Source organism: Corticium candelabrum, chromosome 8, assembly GCF_963422355.1.
Source record: "Corticium candelabrum chromosome 8, ooCorCand1.1, whole genome shotgun sequence".
NCBI classification, from domain to species: Eukaryota; Metazoa; Porifera; class Homoscleromorpha; order Homosclerophorida; family Plakinidae; genus Corticium; species Corticium candelabrum.
This window is the reverse complement of record NC_085092.1, coordinates 7,173,194-7,191,801: the sequence shown is the minus strand read 5'-3', so window position 1 is coordinate 7,191,801 and position 18,608 is coordinate 7,173,194. Positions and strand designations below refer to the sequence as shown.

Here is an 18,608-nt window from a genome sequence, read left to right as displayed (position 1 = left end):
TGCTGATTCAGTCATCATCCACAATCAACACGTAGCCATGCCATATGCTGTCATGTGACTGACCAATGACAATTATTCATAATCACGACTTCAAACAAAATCATTATCAATGTATGATTTCACTAAATACAGTTCCACATCCATGCAGTCACACCACCATCTAACAACATTATCACTTCACCATTATAATTTACAATACCACTCTACTACAATACAAACAATGTCCCTCAAGGTCTTTATCTAATAATGTTTCTTATAACTAACTAACTAGTAAATGGTCGGTTAGCATTGTGTTTGGCGAGCCATGGTGTTCTGTCTTTACCTATTCGCATAACAATGGTTGTGTTATGACGCAATAGTTTCTGTCAAACAAACGCGGGAACTCAGGAAACAGACTTTCAGTTGCTCTTCTATAGTATTTTTCTTTCAATTATCCGAATCCGGTGTTCAATTATCTGAACTCGGCGTTCAATTATCCGTTGCTTACGACCGTTGTGCAATATCATAACTTACATAGTCTGCGGTTGGGCAGCTGCTCAAATATCATCATTCGTCAGCTGTCTAGACGCAATAATTTGTAATTAATCTTGACTTTAGCGTGAATTTTTAGCGTGTGTTGTACGATAATTTCCTTTGCACTAATCTTGGTGTCCCATGTTTCCACGAAGGTCCAGCTGAGCTGTTGTGAGCGAACTAAATCTACATATCTAGGAAGCCTACAACAACGCCTTGCTCCGTCAATCGTGGTGTAATCCGCATACTTCGTAAATCGCGCGTCTTGCGTGATACCATGCAACAGTCCATCATGCGTCGCAGTGGGTATTTAGCTAATCAAGAGCTCGAATTTCACTACTTTGCCTTCCCACCTTTCTTGTATTAATCATTTATTGTTCAGCTGAAACGTGTGTGAGCATCAAAAGATGTCATGGAAGAAATGTGCGACTAAAATAATTATTTCTATATTTCTTACTTCTAATTAGGACAGAAAATCGGATAATTGAATGCCCAAATCGGATAACTGAATGCTCAATTCAAATAATTGCTTGCCTGAATCAGGTAACTAAACGCCGAGTTCGAATATTTGAACGCAAAATACTATAGTTGTCTTCAATTCTTCGTTCACGCTTCAATCGTCTCACTTGTTTATTAGCTGAGATAGTTACGTAACAATGATCGCATAGTCACGTGACAATGGTTGCGTAGCAATAATTTCTATCAAAGTAACGTTCGGAAACTCAAAAAACAGACTTTTCTCTTCTTTTAGCTTTTCCTTTTCATTCTGTTTGTCACGAATCAGTCTCCTTTGCTCTTTAGTCGCGTAGGGGAGCAAAATCGAGAGTCGTCTGACTCTTCTCACCAACAAATTACAATTGAGTCGACCCCTCGAAAGGGGTCCCTTGCTTCAATTTTTAGCGCATATGTTACGGAGTCAAAATTGCATTCATCTGGCATCGCCGTTTCGTCGATTTGTCTTTCTGTTTTGCCATAAATCCATATGACAAGTGCTGATGTACGCATATAAATATATAAATATATAAATATAATATATCTCGAGCTCAATTAACATGACAAGAGAGAGGCTCGCTTCGCTCGCCAATTAACACCAGCAATAATAATGAGCATATGTGCTGCATTCCAATTGTCCATCCATCCCTTGCTCCGTCTATCCGTCCACAGAGATATTACTGTAACCCTAGAGCATGCGTGTGTCCAGTTAATGACTGCTCACATCTGTCATCTTTTATCATGCTTAACACCATGCCCACAAGAACACCATGCTTTAGAGTGTTGCAACGTGATTTGGGTCGCATTGGGAGGGGTTCACAGTAGGGGATACGATACTGTATAACTCAAATGCTGAACACCGTTCGGTGCGCCAAAATACATTGAACCATATGATCATCCAGAGCACCAGATCAATAACATCACAGACAAAACCGTCCAGATCGTCGGACACAAAACACATCCAAACCGAAGCGCTGGTTCTAAATCACCCGGAGCACAGGGTTTCTTGACCACCTAAGGCACCAGGCTTCAAATCCAAGTACAGCCCACCCAGACTGTAAGGCTGGACTCACTTACGTAACCATACCCCCCAACCCCATTCCCTCCAGAGTTCAGCCTGCCAGACCCAAATGCAACTTAAAGCAAGCAGACACCAAGCCAGAGTCCCACGGGCAGACGTGGCTGCCAGGTGCAAAGGGACTCCCCTGAGTGTATCCGCTGAGGTGTGGACGTAGCATCGGTAGCAGTCGCTAGACCAGCGATCCAATGTCTGGATCAACCAAGGGGCATACCTGCAGCTGCAGCAGTTGTTGCTGCACTGATACAGAAGCTATGACCCGTGTAGAGTGTCTCCTCGATGCCGCCTCCATGTAACAGTAAACGCAGACAAGCGGTAAACGATCTGTGAGTTAAGTGCACACCATCAGCACGTCGAAACAATGGATCACCAAGAGTGCCTTCACGAATTGCCAGAAAACGGTGTGGAGCTCGAACTGCGCAGACAGAACGCCCAGATGGATAAATGCAAACGATGTGGCCCAGATGGAACGAGTCTGTCTATATTTATCTGTTTGTTCTTCTTGCAACATTTCAGAATATCTTTAACCATTAGGCAGAGTTCACAATCACTGCCGTCACTATTTATAGATTAAGCTTCATCAAATGTGAGCTACATACTCCACATTAGCAAGATATACTGTAAACAAACACAACAAATGTACACTTACATTGTTCACTGTTGACACATCAGCTCCTGATAATATTAACAACTTGACAATTGACAGATGAGAATCATAACAGGAATGCCATGAGCAGCAAAGATGTAAAGGTGTTGATCCTTTCTAAAACAAGCAGATGAAATGAGATACAAAAAACAGTAAACAACAAGAGATTATAGTAAGTAAGCTGCTCACAACACACGTGCATGTCAAATTCTGTCACATTGCCATTGCAACTTTGTCATCACTTAATCTTTCTTGACAACACCACACACAAATTAAAGTGTTTGCTCATGCATCTAATAATTATTAGTGTTTGAGGGTGGTTTCAGTTAGGGTTACTGATGATACTGACATGTACATTAAAGTACACAGATATTACTTGAAGAAAGTCTACTTGAATCAGCATGCACAACAGGTTCATCACATAAACACACTAGTCCTTATAGCCCATTCATCCACTAACACTCGTCTCTCTTCTATTCTCTCCAGTTAATTCTTACTGTTACAACACTTTCACCAATATTCTCTCTCGTTGCTTCATTGTTTCGTTGTAACCTACATGCATTGGCCTTATTGTTCTTTCTAATCAAACTTGCACACTTCACTCAATTACATCAACTAATAGACCAAGTAACAATTATACCAGCCTTACAATTCACAAAATAAAACACAAATAATGTCACAAGCAAATACACTCACTTTATCCCTTGCTTCTTTCTTACAACCTGCTGACAATAATTTCTCCACAACAGACAAATGACCATGCCGACAAGCATAATGCAGAGCTGTCCGTCCAAGCTACCATTGATAAGAGACATCACATGCTATTATCAGTGAGTACATTATGAATACATGCATCTACAAGTATCAACACCAACTGACTATAAAAATAGCACATCAACTTCACATCCAACTCACCTCTGTCCTTCATTCAATTTAACCAAACACCATTCCTCACAATACAATGTAACCTCATTGCACTAAACATTTGACATCATAACATGCAAACAACCAGACAAGCAGCCATGTGACTAGATAGTCTAACTGTCCACAATCACAAATCTGTCAATTAAGTGTGGTGGGCAACACTAGTGGGCAGGTGGGCAAACAGATTGCCATGCAAACTACATCATCAATCATATCAACCTTACTAAACAACAAATCTCATCTTTTCATTTAAAAATAACTCACTAACAACCCACTCTCACAATATTTTCTAATTTCAACAAAATATCAAAACTATCTATTCATTCTAACTGTGACCGTTAGCACCTTTCTCTAGCATATACATTCAACTGTTCAATCAGACAGGCACAAATACAATGAGCATCCATTAATATTTCTATTCATTTTAACCACAGGAAAGAGATGCCATTACCATTACTAACTAAACTCATTTATTTAAACACAACAAACTGCATTCAAATTTGCACTCTTACCCATTCCTCATGATAGTTTATGTTTGCTTGATTTTGTAGCAGCAAGTCTACCATCTCAATCGATGAATCAGCACATGCTACTTGCAACGCTGATGGAAGACCACACGCACTACCATACCATCCCTACGAAATACACAATTGGCTACTAAAGTCAAGGAAGTTTGTCCAGTGTAGGTCACGTGACATGTGTAAAGGGCGTGACCATATTAGAACGACAACGACAGCAAAGCAACGACGTAGGAGCGCATGAGACGAAACGATTCATTCACTAATACCGGTAGAGAGAAAATGAGGCGGCACTTCCAACCAACGCCACCTCAACATCGTAAATGATCGTCACTTTCTCATACATTTCCTCATTTACCAACGTCCAACCCAATCTCTCTAGTCTACAAACTAGATCTGTACATTTACACATCAATCAATTCTTACCAACTCTCTTGCAACAGCGTTCACATCTGCTCCTTTCTTGAGAGCTTCCGATGCTTTCTTTCCATCATTTGCACACACGACATCAAAAAGAGCTTTACTGGAAGCCCCTGCACCCATACGAACGCTGGGGCGTAAACCTTCGAGCTCAGTCTTTGCGCATGCGCAAATTACGTTTTGTATTAACGTTTTTAATTACGTAGAATCAATCAGCTTATTAAATAATGACCATCAACCTATCTTCTATCCTCATATGAACCATAAAGATACAGATACTGCACTGGTATCACTTTCTCTTTTTGCAATGAACTAAAATCTATAGATTGTATGTTGTATGCATGTGTGTATTATTTGTAGGAATAAATAAAATAAACAAATAGTTAAATAAATAGTTAAAATTATATTTTGATTATTTTTAGTGTTCATTGAGTGGTCAGTTATTTAATTCACATTTGACATTAACATTCAATAAACATTTATTTTAATTAATTTTGCAACCATAATGCACACGAGTCATTATTTGTTGTGAAAGCATCAATGTGTATGTCATTCTTATGTTACACAAATGTGTCACACTCATGACAACTACTTCCAGTAACAGAGACTGCTGCTCTAGAGAAAGCCACTTAGCCTCTCTATTTAGTGATCCCAACCATAGAAACTGTTGTCAACAATACAGTCTAGGCTATCTTTCTTTTCTCTCTATTGTTTATGATATAGAATGTAGAATCTCTAGAGTTTCTTCATGTCACTTCTGCTCTGCTGCTTGAGAGACTGGCAGGAAAAGCTTGAATTCTGCTGGCAGTTCATCTTCAGAGTGGAGGTAGAGACGATCAGAGAAATATACGAATACGACAGTTAGCATGAAGTTGGACTCGAAGAGTTTCAATGTAGTTGTGTGTGTGTGTGTGTGTGCAAGCATGCCCCACGCACGCACATATAAAAATCACACCTTGATTGTATGCATGGCCACACCAGTTTTCCAATATCATACTTCATGCAGCAACTGTTTGCCACAAACTTTGGCCTAATGCTATACCTCATTAACATAGTCTATTAATAATACATTCAAACAATCATTTGCAACCATTGTGATTGTCCTAGAGTTCTGAAGAAAATAATCTAATTTGTCTACCATCAGCTATACCACACACACGAGTCGTACACTGCCAACTTGACGAGCCACACTGAGTCAATGACATGGATATGGGCACCTGAAATCATCCAAATAAGCACGTGACCAACCACACATGCTGCATCAACAACACACAAGTGACTCCAAGAAGAATACATATACGACATACAACTCCACTATCATACACGCAATTCAACTCCAAAATACACATTTCTAAAATTTAAGTTAGAAAATTTAATTAATTTTTAATTTATTTATATTTTTATTTTAAATTAAAATTTTTATTTTTATTTTTATTTTTTATTTTAAAATTTTTATTTTCATTTTGTCCATGGTTTGGGAATTCAAACTCCAGTGACGACAGTAAATTATGATTCTTGTCACCTTTCTTTCTCGTGTTTCTCTAGCTTTGCCCATGAGACTATGACTCGTTTCAGTCATTGGGTGTCTGGCAAACGGCCACTTGAAGATGACGTTCAGCGCTTTCCTGGTGGTCATTGATATCCACTACGTGCTGTTCACGATTTCGCAATCACTGTAATGCCTGCAATTTATATCAAATTGGCTAGTCATTGATCGCCGTGTAGACTATTGGGCTCACCTGCTGGGTTGGTGGGCGCCCAGATGGGGTAAAGACCCCACTTGCCCATCACGGAGGGGCATAGCAACACACTTTATTTTTAAATTTTCCTTTTTTATTTTTTACTTTTAACTTTTAATTTTTAATTTTAATTTTTAAATATTAATATTTTATTTTATTTTAAAATTTAATTTTTAAACATTTTAATTTATAACCAATAATTTTAAATTAATTTTAACTTTATTTCTTATTTTTATTTATAAGATTGTATTTTCTTATTTCCACATATGTGACACATACCGTATTCGACCGTAATAACGCCCTGGGTGTATAGAAAAAAACAATTTTTTGTGGCCGTATACTAGGGCATGGGCATTATTTTGGTCCCAGGCATATACATGGTCGCAAAATGCCGTCGTTTGGCCAGTCATCATCTAAATACTTAAAGACAGAAATACCACAAATGCTTGCAATTATCCATTTACAAGATCAAAGGTACTGGTATCCATACAGCATCAGCATACACGCAGAAACTAAACACTGTATGTATGTATACACATGCAAACCAGAGTAGTCGACCTGAAGCCAGTCAAAAGCCTCTGGGTCGTAATTGCAACAAAGACATGAGTCTAGCAGTTAGCACTTTCACTCAATACTGACACCACCTCATCAAACGCACACAGATGGAGACAAATGTTCTGCGGACCCCATTTTGTTTTGTCTGCTCATGCATATCCTGGGCTTATACTTGGGCTTGGGCATATAGTTGGGCATAGGCGTTTTTTTCAGGCAGACAGTTCTGACCTGTCGCACATGGGCGTATATACGGGCATGGGCGTTATTACGGGCGAATACGGTACTAATCTGTCATATAATCCATTTTTCTAGATACACAGACATAACGAGTTTGATATAATATCAACGTTATACACACCATTTACTACAATACCATGCTTTACACATACTACATGCACATACCTTTTGGTGTCCTCTATGATGTAGTTTGAATTCCTTGTCTAATGTAGATGTCGTTGAAAACAATAACTCACCCTGTCGACACCATCTGTGTGTAAAGTAGAGAACAATTTTTTGTATTATGGCATGCAGATTGAGTTCAGAATGAAAGAAATTGTCGTGTACCTAAACCGTGAGCCCACTGTTTGGTGAGCTAATCCATTCTGAATCGGTTGACTAAACATGCAAACCATTGATATCAAGTAAAGCTCATAATATGATTAAGTGGATATGCATGCATGTCTGTCTGTCTGTCTGTTGTCTGTCTGGGCACATGTGTGTTAGTCTGTCTTTGTGTGTGTGAGTGTGTGTGTGTGTGTGTGTGTGTGTGTGTGTGTGTGTGTCTGTCTGTCTGTCTGTCTGTCTGTCTTTCTGAGTGTATGTGTGTCTGTCTGTCTGTCTGTCTGTCTGTCTGTCTGTCTGTTTGTGTATCCATTCTACGTGTACAGTGTGTACCTTGAAGCAGAAAGATCCCACACATGCCAATTTCCATATGATGCCTGTTCATAAAGAAAGTGCAAGCTACCTCCGACACTAGCAAACAGTTGTCCTTCACATGACTATAGAAAGGTACAGTCATTTACAAACCCTGAATGTCCGGTTAGAATTTTGACAGTCGTCTCTGATAAATGTCTAGAGATATAACGTAGTGCTCCTCCAAAACCTACTGTAGACAATCTACAAAATGTAATTTTACTCAGAAGAACAGAACTGCTTAAAGCCACAAACACAATCACAAATAAAGGCAAAGGCACACACACCTAAAAAATCTAAACATACACAGGCAGACATACAAACACAAACAAACAGACAAATAAACCAACAGACAAACAGAGAAACAAACAGACTGATAAACAGACAAACAGACAGACAGACAGACAGACAGATAGACATGCAGACACACAGAAAGACAAACAAACAGACAGACACATGCACAGACAGACAGACAGACAAACAAACAAACAAACACACAGACAGACAGACAAAGAAACAAAACAGACAAACAAATAGACAAAGAAACACACAGACAGACAACACAGACAGATCACACAAACAAACAGACAGACACATAAACAAACAAACACACACACACACACATGTTTTATGGTCAGCTGTAGGAAGGTTCTAAAGCAGCAGGTGGTCAGAAATTACTCTTTAAAGACATACTAAAATCCAATTTAAAATCTTGTAATATTGATGTATCCAACTGGGAATGCTATGCGTCAGACAGATCTCTGTGGAAATCTTATTGCAAAAAGTCGATATCCTTAGAACATTTTGAAGACCAACATTCGACTCCAACAAAAAAGGCAAGAACAGAAGACTGCAGTATTCTCTAAGAGTGGCAACTTCATTTGCGATGTTTGTGGACGCTCCTGCACAGCACGCGTACAGATTGGTCTTTGGAAACACAGACAGAGTCATGTCGATCACGTACTCCACCGTGTGTGTGTGTGTGTGTGTGTGTGTGTGTGTGTGTGTGTGTGTGTGTGTGTGTGTGTGTGTGTGTGTGTGTGTTCATTGTCTGTCTGTCTTATAATCTCACTTCACAACAATAATAACAACAAATAATTCACCTGACAGGTTTTCCCGATTTATACATCTTCAACGGTCTAATAGTCGCATTGTCTCTTTGAGTTTTCATTTCTTTCTACACACAACACAGAGAGCAAAAACATTAAAGTGGAAACACTAAAGTTTAAATAGTAAATGTTATTCACCTGGATTAGTGCTACTTCCAGACTTGCTAACCGTCGACTTCACAGACTTTTTCGTTTTTGCAATTTTGTGTAGCGCACGTAATCGTGCAATTGCATTGTACAGCACAGTAAAACCCCGAAATTACGACCACCTTCAGGACTATGGTTTGTTGGCCTATTTCTGAGGTGGGCCACACCCACATCACTTAAACCCGGATGTTGGTTGTAGAGATGGTCAACACTAGATGCCGTGTATAGGTGACTGACAAGAGAACAAAGGCAACGGACGAGGTCAAGTATAGTCAACTAAAGTATCAAAATGTATTGCTCTTGTCTCTTCTTTGCTCCAAAATTTACGTAACTTGATTAATTAGCTACGAGCGTAAAAGGACACCACATTAACGTGGTAGGCTGCTTCGCGAAAAGCTTACTCTAAACGGGCTGAATTGACTTCCGGTCTGTCTATCGGTATGTCTGTAACGGTAGAAGTATTGCTAGACATGTTCGCGCTCAAAGCCAACTCAACACCAACTCCCCGTATAACCTCGCGTACCCTTAGACTACTCTCCCTTAAATGAGAGCGGGTCCAGACGTATCTCATTGGTACTCTAGACTAAAAAGTACAACGCAGCGTTATATAACTCAACTCAATCTGTCCATAATAATTAACTACGTTAAGTCATATCAGTGTCTATGATATAATCGTCGAGACGTATTAGCATTCTGGGCTGGCGTCGTGGGCGACCCCCATTGCGTCGTTCGCGCAGTTGTTGTTCGTCATCGGTAGATGGTGTCGCTTCGTCCGCAGTCGTCCACTCCGATTCGCTCTGGTTCTCTTGCGCCTTATCAACGCTGGTAGGTGGTGAGCTTGTAGGTGGACTGCGTGGCTGCGTGTTTCCGGGAGGCACTCGTGGACGACGATGTGTATAAGGCTTCATACGGTTGTAGTGAGCGATGTTTTCTTTTCTGCCGCCTAGCTTACGAATTACATAAGTGACCTCTGAGCAACGCTTCACAATAACGTAAGGTCCAGTCCAATACGGCGTTAGTGTACGTGCCTTGCCGCGAGGGACACGTGGCTGGTAGAGCCATACGTGGTCGTCAGGGCCGTATGGCGTGTGGTGTGTGCTCTGGTTGTACCGCGTTTGTTGATTAAAGGTGGCGATATTAAGATGGTCTGCGACGCGGTCATATAGTTCTTGTGTGCACTGTAATGTATCTGTCGGTTGGGGATGTGAAGAGGAACCGTTTCGTTCTTGTGATTGCTGTATATCTGCTTGCGAGTGGATTGGAAATGGTCCGCCAAGGAATCTGTCATTGTGCGAGCTCCCTGTTTAAAAATGATGCGAAACGGAGACGCATTAATCGTGTCATGCTTGGTAGAGTTGTATGCCAACTGCACGTCTGGTAGTCGATCTGGCCAGTCGGTTTGAGAGTGGTAAACGACTTTTGCCAGAGTTGTTCCTATAGAACGGTTCAACCGCTCAACCGAGCCATTAGCTTGCGGGTGGTAAGCTGAAGAGACAGTGTGCCGGATCCCATACTTAGCATACAATTCGTTAAACGTCGTGCTCGTATAGCAAGCACCTTGGTCGGAATGGATGGTACGCGGGATGCCATAGCGTCCGATCCACTCTCTCAATTTGGTGCTAACGGTGTGGGCCGACGCGGTTGCAATGGGTGTCATTTCCGCATACTTGCTGAAAGCATCTTGGAAGACTAGAATGTAGCGGTATCCGTCCGGGGACAGTGGCAATGGCCCTTTAATATCTGTCTCCACGATATCGAACGGACGAGAAGGGCGAGGGCGTTGGCAAAGGGGAGCTTTAGCTGCAGCAGACGGATGGTTGCGTTCTCCGCAACGGTGACACGACTGGGTATATGCAGCAACATCCTGGCGCACTGTAGGCCACCAGAAACGTGCGAGTAGCCTGTCGAGGGTTTTGTTGGCTCCCTGGTGTCCTGCCGTAGGGTCATCGTGCGCAACTTGTAAGACTCGTGGTACGACTAAAGGCTGGTTCACAATAGACGCACTCATGTTCACAATATGCATCCGATCCGCGCTCTGATGACTATAATTAGATTACGTACTAATTGTCACATGACAATATCTAGCCACGTGACTATCACAATATGTCTACTAATGCAAAGAAACAGTTGCTTCTGTTGTGCCTTTTGCGGCGATATCGCAGCAACAGGGCAAAGAACCGTCGACGTGTGTGGGTACGTGAGATCTTCTCCAGAAGACAACAGCAAGGAGAGTTCCACCAATTGCTACAAGAAATGCGTCTGTACGATTCCCAGAGTCACTTTCGATATCTCAGAATGTCGAAAGGAACATTTGATTTCTTACTAGCAAAAGTGGAGCCTCTTCTACGTCGACGTAGCTATGGAAGTGCCATCCGTGTACAGATTTCACCTGCTGAGCGCCTCGCTTTGACACTACGCTTTTTGGCAACTGGGGATTCTCAGACGTCATTATCGTTTGGCTTCCGTGTTGGGCGTTCAACCGTGTGCGGTATTGTGCGAGAGACTTGCTATGCTTTGTGGGAGGTACTTGCCCCGAAATACGTAAAGGCTCCTGACAATGAGCAAGACTGGAGGCAAGTGAGTCAGGAATTTCGGAAAATTTGGAATTTTCCAAATTGTGTGGGTGCTTTGGATGGAAAGCATGTAGTTATACAAGCTCCTCCTAACTCTGGCTCGTCTTTTTACAATTATAAGGGGTGTCATTCAATAGTTCTTATGGCTGTCTGCGATGCACAGTATCGTTTTCTTCTTGTGGACATAGGCGATGCTGGACGACACAGTGATGGTGGAGTCTTTTCGAATTCAGCCTTTGGGCAAGCACTTGATTCGGGCACCCTGAATTTACCACCACCCCAATCAATCCCCCAAAGCAATGTCGTTGCTCCGTTTGTCTTTGTTGCAGATGAAGCGTTTCCACTGAAGGTGAACATGATGAGGCCGTATCCAGGCAAGGGTCTTGATGTGTCAAAGGTTGTGTACAACTATCGTCTTAGCAGAGCCAGAAGAGTTATTGAGAATACGTTTGGGATATTGGCAGCAAGGTGGCGCATCTTTCGACGACCAATATTGGCCACTCCTCAGCATGTCACGACTTTCACAAAGGCTGCAGTTGCTCTTCATAACTTTCTAAGAACGTACGAGTCGTCTACATACTGCCCTCCAGGATTTACAGATAGTGAGGATGGATCGGGTCAGATTGTGCAAGGGAATTGGAGACAAGATGTTCCTGATGGTGATGGATTGAGAGCAATTGGCCAAGTCGCAGGAAACCGATCGAGTAGTTCTGCAGCAGCAATAAGGGAATGTTACCGAGAGTACTTCAGCTCTTCAGAGGGTGAGTTGCCTTGGCAATACAACCATGTCAATCGCACATCTTGAGTCTTTCATCTTATAACCGGTTTTTTTTAAAAGCCACTAATGTCAATCCCACAGCTCGAGTCTCTTTATAACCGGCTTTTTTAAAAGCCACTAAATACCTCAAAGAGAGCATACCTAAGTACTTGCACAGATTTTGAATATCAATTTTTGTTGCAAATGACTAGTGATTTGTCTGTTTTGTGTCAATCTGTCTGTCTCTGTCTGTCTGTCTCGTCTGCCTGTCTGAATTGATGAACAGAGTAATGGACTGAGATGGATTTGTATACTTTTGAAGATTTGCTTGTTGTATCTTTGAAGTTTAAAATCAATAAAACAATGTGTGTCTGTCTGTCTGTCTGTCTGTCTGTCTGTCTGTCTGTCTGTCTCTGTCTGTCTGTCTCGTCTGCCTGTCTGAATTGATGAACAGAGTAATGGACTGAGATGGATTTGTATACTTTTGAAGATTTGCTTGTTGTATCTTTGAAGTTTAAAATCAATAAAACAATGTGTGTCTGTCTGTCTGTCTGTCTGTCTCGTCTGCCTGTCTGAATTGATGAACAGAGTAATGGACTGAGATGGATTTGTATACTCTTCTGCAGAGATGCCGCGACCAACTTCATGGGCAACTCTGCACCACGCGTTCTCTCTGGCTCTAGCGTCTCTGTAGGGCTTGCTTTGTACGTCCCACAGACAAGGAAGCCGTCTAACGGCTTCTATCAAAAGCTCTTCAATGCTGTCCATGGCACGCGCCCTTGACTTGAATTCCCGGACATGGCACTCTACATCTCGTGACCAATTAAACATGTGCGGTGATTGGAGAACTGTAAATTACATTTCCTGCTTGGCGTACGACGTTTCCGGTCGAGCGCATCGAAATAGAGCTGATCCTATTGTTGCGCTCCGCTCTGCGCCACTGCGCTCCGACGGCGGCATCCTTTGATGTTGGCGCACACCGTCGGATCGGATCGCAGCGCATGCATATTGTGAACATGAGTGCGTCTATTGTGAACCAGCCTTAACTGTCTCGAGTCGTGCGCCTTGCGCCAAACGATGTCTTCTTCAAGATAAAGATCATGTCGCAGAAAACTCTTCACACTAGGGGATGCGTCGGCTGACGGAAGACGACGAGACTGGAGAAGTCTGATGACTACCGCGATATCAGAGTCTGCTGCTTGGGCAGTCTGAATGTCGTCTTCCAAAAATTGTGATGACTTGTCGTGACTTGTGACGTTGGCAATCGTGTCAGTGGGTTCCTTTGCAAAGCCCAAACGGCTCAAAGCATCTGCGACGCAATTCTGGGTACCTTCAACGTACTGGATGCTGAAATCATACAGCTGTAGTTCCGCAAGCCATCGGGCGCGTCTACCGCAAGGGTCTCGGGTGACAGGAAACTATTGCAATGGTCTGTGGTCAGTCCGTAGCACAAACCGCCTGCCTAGCAGGTGGTGGTGAAAGTGCCGAATAGCTGATACTATAGCGAGCAATTCGCGGTCGTATGTCGAGTAATTCCGTTCCGTTTTAGTCATAGCTCTGCTAAAAAAATGCGACAGGATGTGTCCCTTCGTGTGTCTCCTGAGCGAGTTCTGCGCCCAGACCAACGGTAGAGGCATTCGTTGTCAGAATGAGAGTGCCGACCGGACGAATGTGACTTAGCAACGGTGACTTCATCAATTGTAGTTTTAATGTTTCGAACGCTGTTTGGCACTCGTGCGTCCAATTGAATGCTACTCCCGCCTGTGTTAGTTTTGTGAGAGGGGTAGCTGTCGTGGCGTAGTTCCTAATAAACTTTCTGTACCATCCAGTCGCCCCGAGAAAAGTTTTGACTTCGGTAGGTGCGGATGGAACGGGCAACCTGCTGATGGCGTCCAGTTTAGTGCTGGATGGTTGTATCCCTCGGCGCTAAGTTTGTGTCCACAGAAGATGACTTCCGCCATAGCGAAACTGCATTTATGTGCTTTGATGCGAAGACCGTGGGCCAAAAGATTTTTGAACGTGGCCTCGAGGCGTTCCAGATGAGAGTCGAACGTCGCAGAAATAACGCAAATGTCGTTCATATAGAGCGCCAACTGCGTTGGCGACATATGTCCGAGAACACGGGCCATCAGCCTACAAAAGGTCGCGGGCGCTCCTTTCAACCCGAACGGCATTCGAGTAAATTCCCAGAGACCGGATGAAGTACGGAAAGCGGTTTTCTCTCTGTCGGCCTCAGCGACTGGTACCTGGTGATAGCCTTGTGCAAGATCAATTGTGCTGAAGTATCGCGCGCCAGCCATGTTGTCGATAACGTCCAATACGTTGCCCGTGGGAAACGCATCGCTCTTAGTACGTGCATATAATTGGCGATAGTCAATGCAGAGGCGCATAGTCCCGTCCTTCTTCTTTACGGGACAAATTGGAGCCGCGTATGAGGACGTTGACGATCTGATAACACCGTTATTCCGTAACCTTTGAACTTCACTTTCGATCTCATGTCTCCACCCGCTCGGGGTGCGCCGGTATCTAGAAGCCGCTGGTGTGTCATCTGTCAGCTTAATTGTGTGCTCAATGATAGACGTTCGTCCTTCGTTTCCATCGTAAGCAAACATGGTCTGATACTTACAAAGCAAATGTTGTATTCGTCTTGATTGTTCATCTGTGAGATGATTTCCGTTCGTGATCTTGTCAACGTCTGGCGGTCCTGTGGTTGCGTTGGTAGATGTGGTTGTCTCTGTGAGCTCTGCTAAGCTCTGGTTCTTGTGGATGCGTACTGTTTCTTCTGACAAGTTGAAAACCTTGACTGGGACGTGTTGCGATGGTCCCCCAATGGCAAGCGTACAGCATCCCACAAGGCCGTGGGAGGCCGGCAACCGCTCTGTTACTTCCACTACACCTGTGTATGTCTCGCCTGGACGTAGACCTGGGCAGTGAACCTTGCCCCAAACAGTGTATTCTTGGCCAGGAGCAATGTATTCATCAGTAGTAGCATACACTTTCCCGAACCTGACCAGTTGGATCTGCGAGCGTGATCGTTCAGGAGGGCGAAGCCATTCACATTCGGGTATGGCATGACCATCCATTAATGAGCAACCGTCGCGTTCTCGTGTCACTTTGTAAGTCCAGATGAGATAACGTATCGAGTCCTAGAATGTCTTCCGTGATACCGGGCAAATGTAGAATTGCGCTGAAATATCTCGTGGTCCAAGACGTATCCTACAAGTAACCGTGCCTTCGCAGCGGATGCTAGACCCATCAACCATGACCGGTTGTCGGGACAATTGCCGGTTAATCTTGCCTTTAATATTGGAGGCGAGCGACGCGGGAATAAGACTAATTTCTGCCCCCGTGTCAACGAGAAAAGGGTGATAACCCGGCCCACCAAGTTGTACATCAACACAAAGAAGCCCGTGCTTTTCAATTGCTAGGGCCATAACACGGCCTTTTCCGAAGGAAGGCCTGGACGGTTGGTTAGCTCTACACTCACGTGCGTAGTGCCCCGGTTTCAAACAGCGGTAGCAATGGTCGCGATGAGGGCAGAACTTTCTCGTGTGATTGTCTTCACCGCAGATGGAGCATTCGTGAAAAATGCGTGATCGCATTTGTGGACCGCTATTTGAATAGCCAGAGTAACTGCCTCTTGACGGGGCTGTCTTGTGTCGTACTACCTGCATGTGGCTGGTTTCCGTCTCGCTGGTGCCGTCGTCGCGATCAGTCATAAACTGATAGACTCGCTCTGCAATCTGATCTACTAAAGACGGGCTAGCGTGAGGTGCATCCGGGTCTGTAACCGTTGCCTGGGCAACGCGTGCAGTCTGCGTGTCGTGCTTCCCACTCCAGCTAGTTGTAATCGTACGACTTCTGCGGCTAGGTCTTGAACCTTCTTGGTTGTAGTTTGCGGGTCTCGCCGTAGAGCCACGCGTAGCTCCAGTGGTAGTCCTTTCAAAAAAAACAATCCCTCGCTATGGTATAAAGCGCATCCGCGCCAAATCCGGGATATGCCAGTTTAGTAAGGCGGCAAATGTCATGTGCAAATGAAGCTGGAGACTCACCTGGACGCCAAGATCGTCCTGTAAGCTCGTGTATAGCGGTATCTCGATCTCTCTCTGCTTTGACAAACTCCTGCTTGAGCTCGTCTGCAACCACTGCTGGGTCTTTTTGGTGTTCTTCGCTCATGCGCGCATAGCACTCGAAAGCTGGTCCATCTAGGCGCGATGCCATGGCCAGAGCTTTCTTTTCCCAGCTGTAACCCTTCAAGGCGGCCCTCACGTCTACTTTCTTTAACCACACCACTGAGTTTCCTTCTCCTGTGAAGGTGCGAGGCGTGTTGACTTCGATCCCACTCCGGTCACCAGTTGTAACGGTAGAAGTACTGTTAGACATGTTCGCGCTCAAAGCTAACTCAACACCAACTCCCCGTATAACCTCGCATACCCTTACATGTCGCTATGTTTGTACCTATGTTTGTATGTTTGTTTGTAAGCGTGTGTCACGCTCAAGGAGTTTGTCGAGCCAATCAGCAATCATTTTGGGACGCGAGACGTAGGTGACGTATAACTAGCTTGTCAGCGTGAATCACTCTCGGGAATTTGTTGAGTGGAAGACCAACAATGGATGACGTAACAATCCCGCGCACTAGGACAGAAAGCCGAGATGTCGTAAACCTCCATTTTATGGTCAAACTGTCGTCAAACCGAAAAGCGCAGAGTAAAGTTCAGGTAATAGTTGTATGTGTTTGTTACTTTTTACAAAAGAATCTCAAAACAAACGAATTCATCGTTCTTCAAAAAGCCAAGCGAAGGTCACATGGGACCATACATCTAGCTAGGCACCGTTGCATGCGCACCACCAGCATGTCATCCGCGATCTTCGAGACAGCAATATGTTCTAAGTAGGACTGGTGATGAACGATCGACGTCGTCTTGTAAGAAAGATTCGTAGGAAACGTTGACGCTGCTTTCTTCTGGATCCGGTCGCTAGATGTACATGATGTCGCTTCACAGTATTTTCTATGCAGTTAGGAGACGTACATCGAGCTCTAGCTACAACGAATTAGCGGAACGAAAAATGGCGACGGTTCAAAAGTATGATAATGATCTGATATTCCATCTCAATAGTTAATTAATTTATTAACTTGCAGTGATGCAAGAGCGCTATACATGCAGAATTGAAACATAACGTGGATAAGAAGCCCGCTCCGTGTAAGAGTTGCGTAGCTGTGTGAATTCGAAGTAGTGTGGGACATTGATGGTATCTAGTTAATTATCTTTAATCACATTGATAAACCCATGTGTTTTCAAAGAACTACCGTTTACATTCTTGCAACTATTAAGCTAATAATTAATTAATGAAAATGACAATAAATAAACAAAATTTAATAAATATACATAGATATTTACAATAAATACACACACACGGACAGACACAGACACACACAGACGAACAGACACACATACACACACACACACACACACACTCACACACACACACACACACACACACACACACACACACACACACACACACACACACACACCGTCACTTCTGTCACTTGTGCCGAATTCGAAGTATCTTTAGGGTGGGACATTGATTACTAATTATCTTTAATCACATCGACGCATCCCTGTGTTTTCAAAAAATTATACGTTCTAGCAACAAGATAATGATTAATTAATGATACAATAGATAAACAAAATTTAATAAAATTTGCATTAATATTTACAATAAATACACACACACACACACACACACACACACACACACACACACACACACACACACACACACACACACACACACACATACTGCAACACACACACACACACACACACACACACACACACACACACACACACACACACACACACACACACACACACACACACACACACACACACACACACACACAACTACATGTACATATACACAAATATATACGCTCGTAGCTCTGAAGCGACGGTGTAAACCCAGCTTCATTTACTAGTTAATTATCTTTAATTACATTGGCAAACCCATGTGTTTTCAAAGAACTACCGTTTACATTCTAGCAACAATTAAGATAATGATTAATTGATAACACACACATCTAAGCAAATATATACGCTCATAGCTCTAAAGCGACGGTGTAAACACAGCTTCATTTACTAGTTAGCTACGAGCGTAAAAGAAGGACACCACAATAAGTGGTGGACTGCTTCGCGAGAAGCTCACTCTAAACGGGATGAA

At 43.2% G+C, this 18,608-nt stretch overlaps 2 protein-coding genes across 2 annotated transcripts; one reads left to right on the top strand and one right to left on the bottom strand.

Annotated features, from left to right (window-relative positions):
• Positions 1–3,228: 3,228 nt before the first annotated feature.
• LOC134182995 (ankyrin repeat domain-containing protein 2-like) lies at positions 3,229–4,714 on the bottom strand. The gene is made up of 6 exons (XM_062650438.1): positions 4,602–4,714; positions 4,473–4,554; positions 4,166–4,288; positions 3,426–3,524; positions 3,370–3,373; positions 3,229–3,308 (listed from the first exon to the last, which is right to left on the bottom strand). The coding sequence occupies exons 1-6, from the start codon at positions 4,712–4,714 to the stop codon at positions 3,229–3,231; spliced, it is 501 nt and encodes a 166-aa protein (XP_062506422.1).
• Positions 4,715–11,097: 6,383 nt separating this feature from the next.
• On the top strand, positions 11,098–12,431 carry LOC134182994 (putative nuclease HARBI1). Its single transcript, XM_062650437.1, has one exon. It carries the CDS (start codon positions 11,157–11,159, stop codon positions 12,429–12,431), a length of 1,275 nt encoding a protein of 424 aa, XP_062506421.1. The 5' UTR covers positions 11,098–11,156.
• Positions 12,432–18,608: the final 6,177 nt, after the last annotated feature.

Excerpts from the sequence above, each read along its gene's own strand:
- LOC134182994 (XM_062650437.1), top strand. The coding sequence starts at position 11,157 with ATGTCTACTAATGCAAAGAAACAGTTGCTTCTGTTGTGCCTTTTGCGG.
- LOC134182995 (XM_062650438.1), bottom strand. The coding sequence starts at position 4,714 with ATGGGTGCAGGGGCTTCCAGTAAAGCTCTTTTTGATGTCGTGTGTGCA. Across the intron at positions 4,555-4,601 it reads GTGAACGCTGTTGCAAGAGA|ACTAGAGAGATTGGGTTGGA; the intron begins GTTGGTAAGAAT and ends TCTAGTTTGTAG. Across the intron at positions 3,525-4,165 it reads TAAACTATCATGAGGAATGG|CTTGGACGGACAGCTCTGCA; the intron begins GTAAGAGTGCAA and ends TATCAATGGTAG.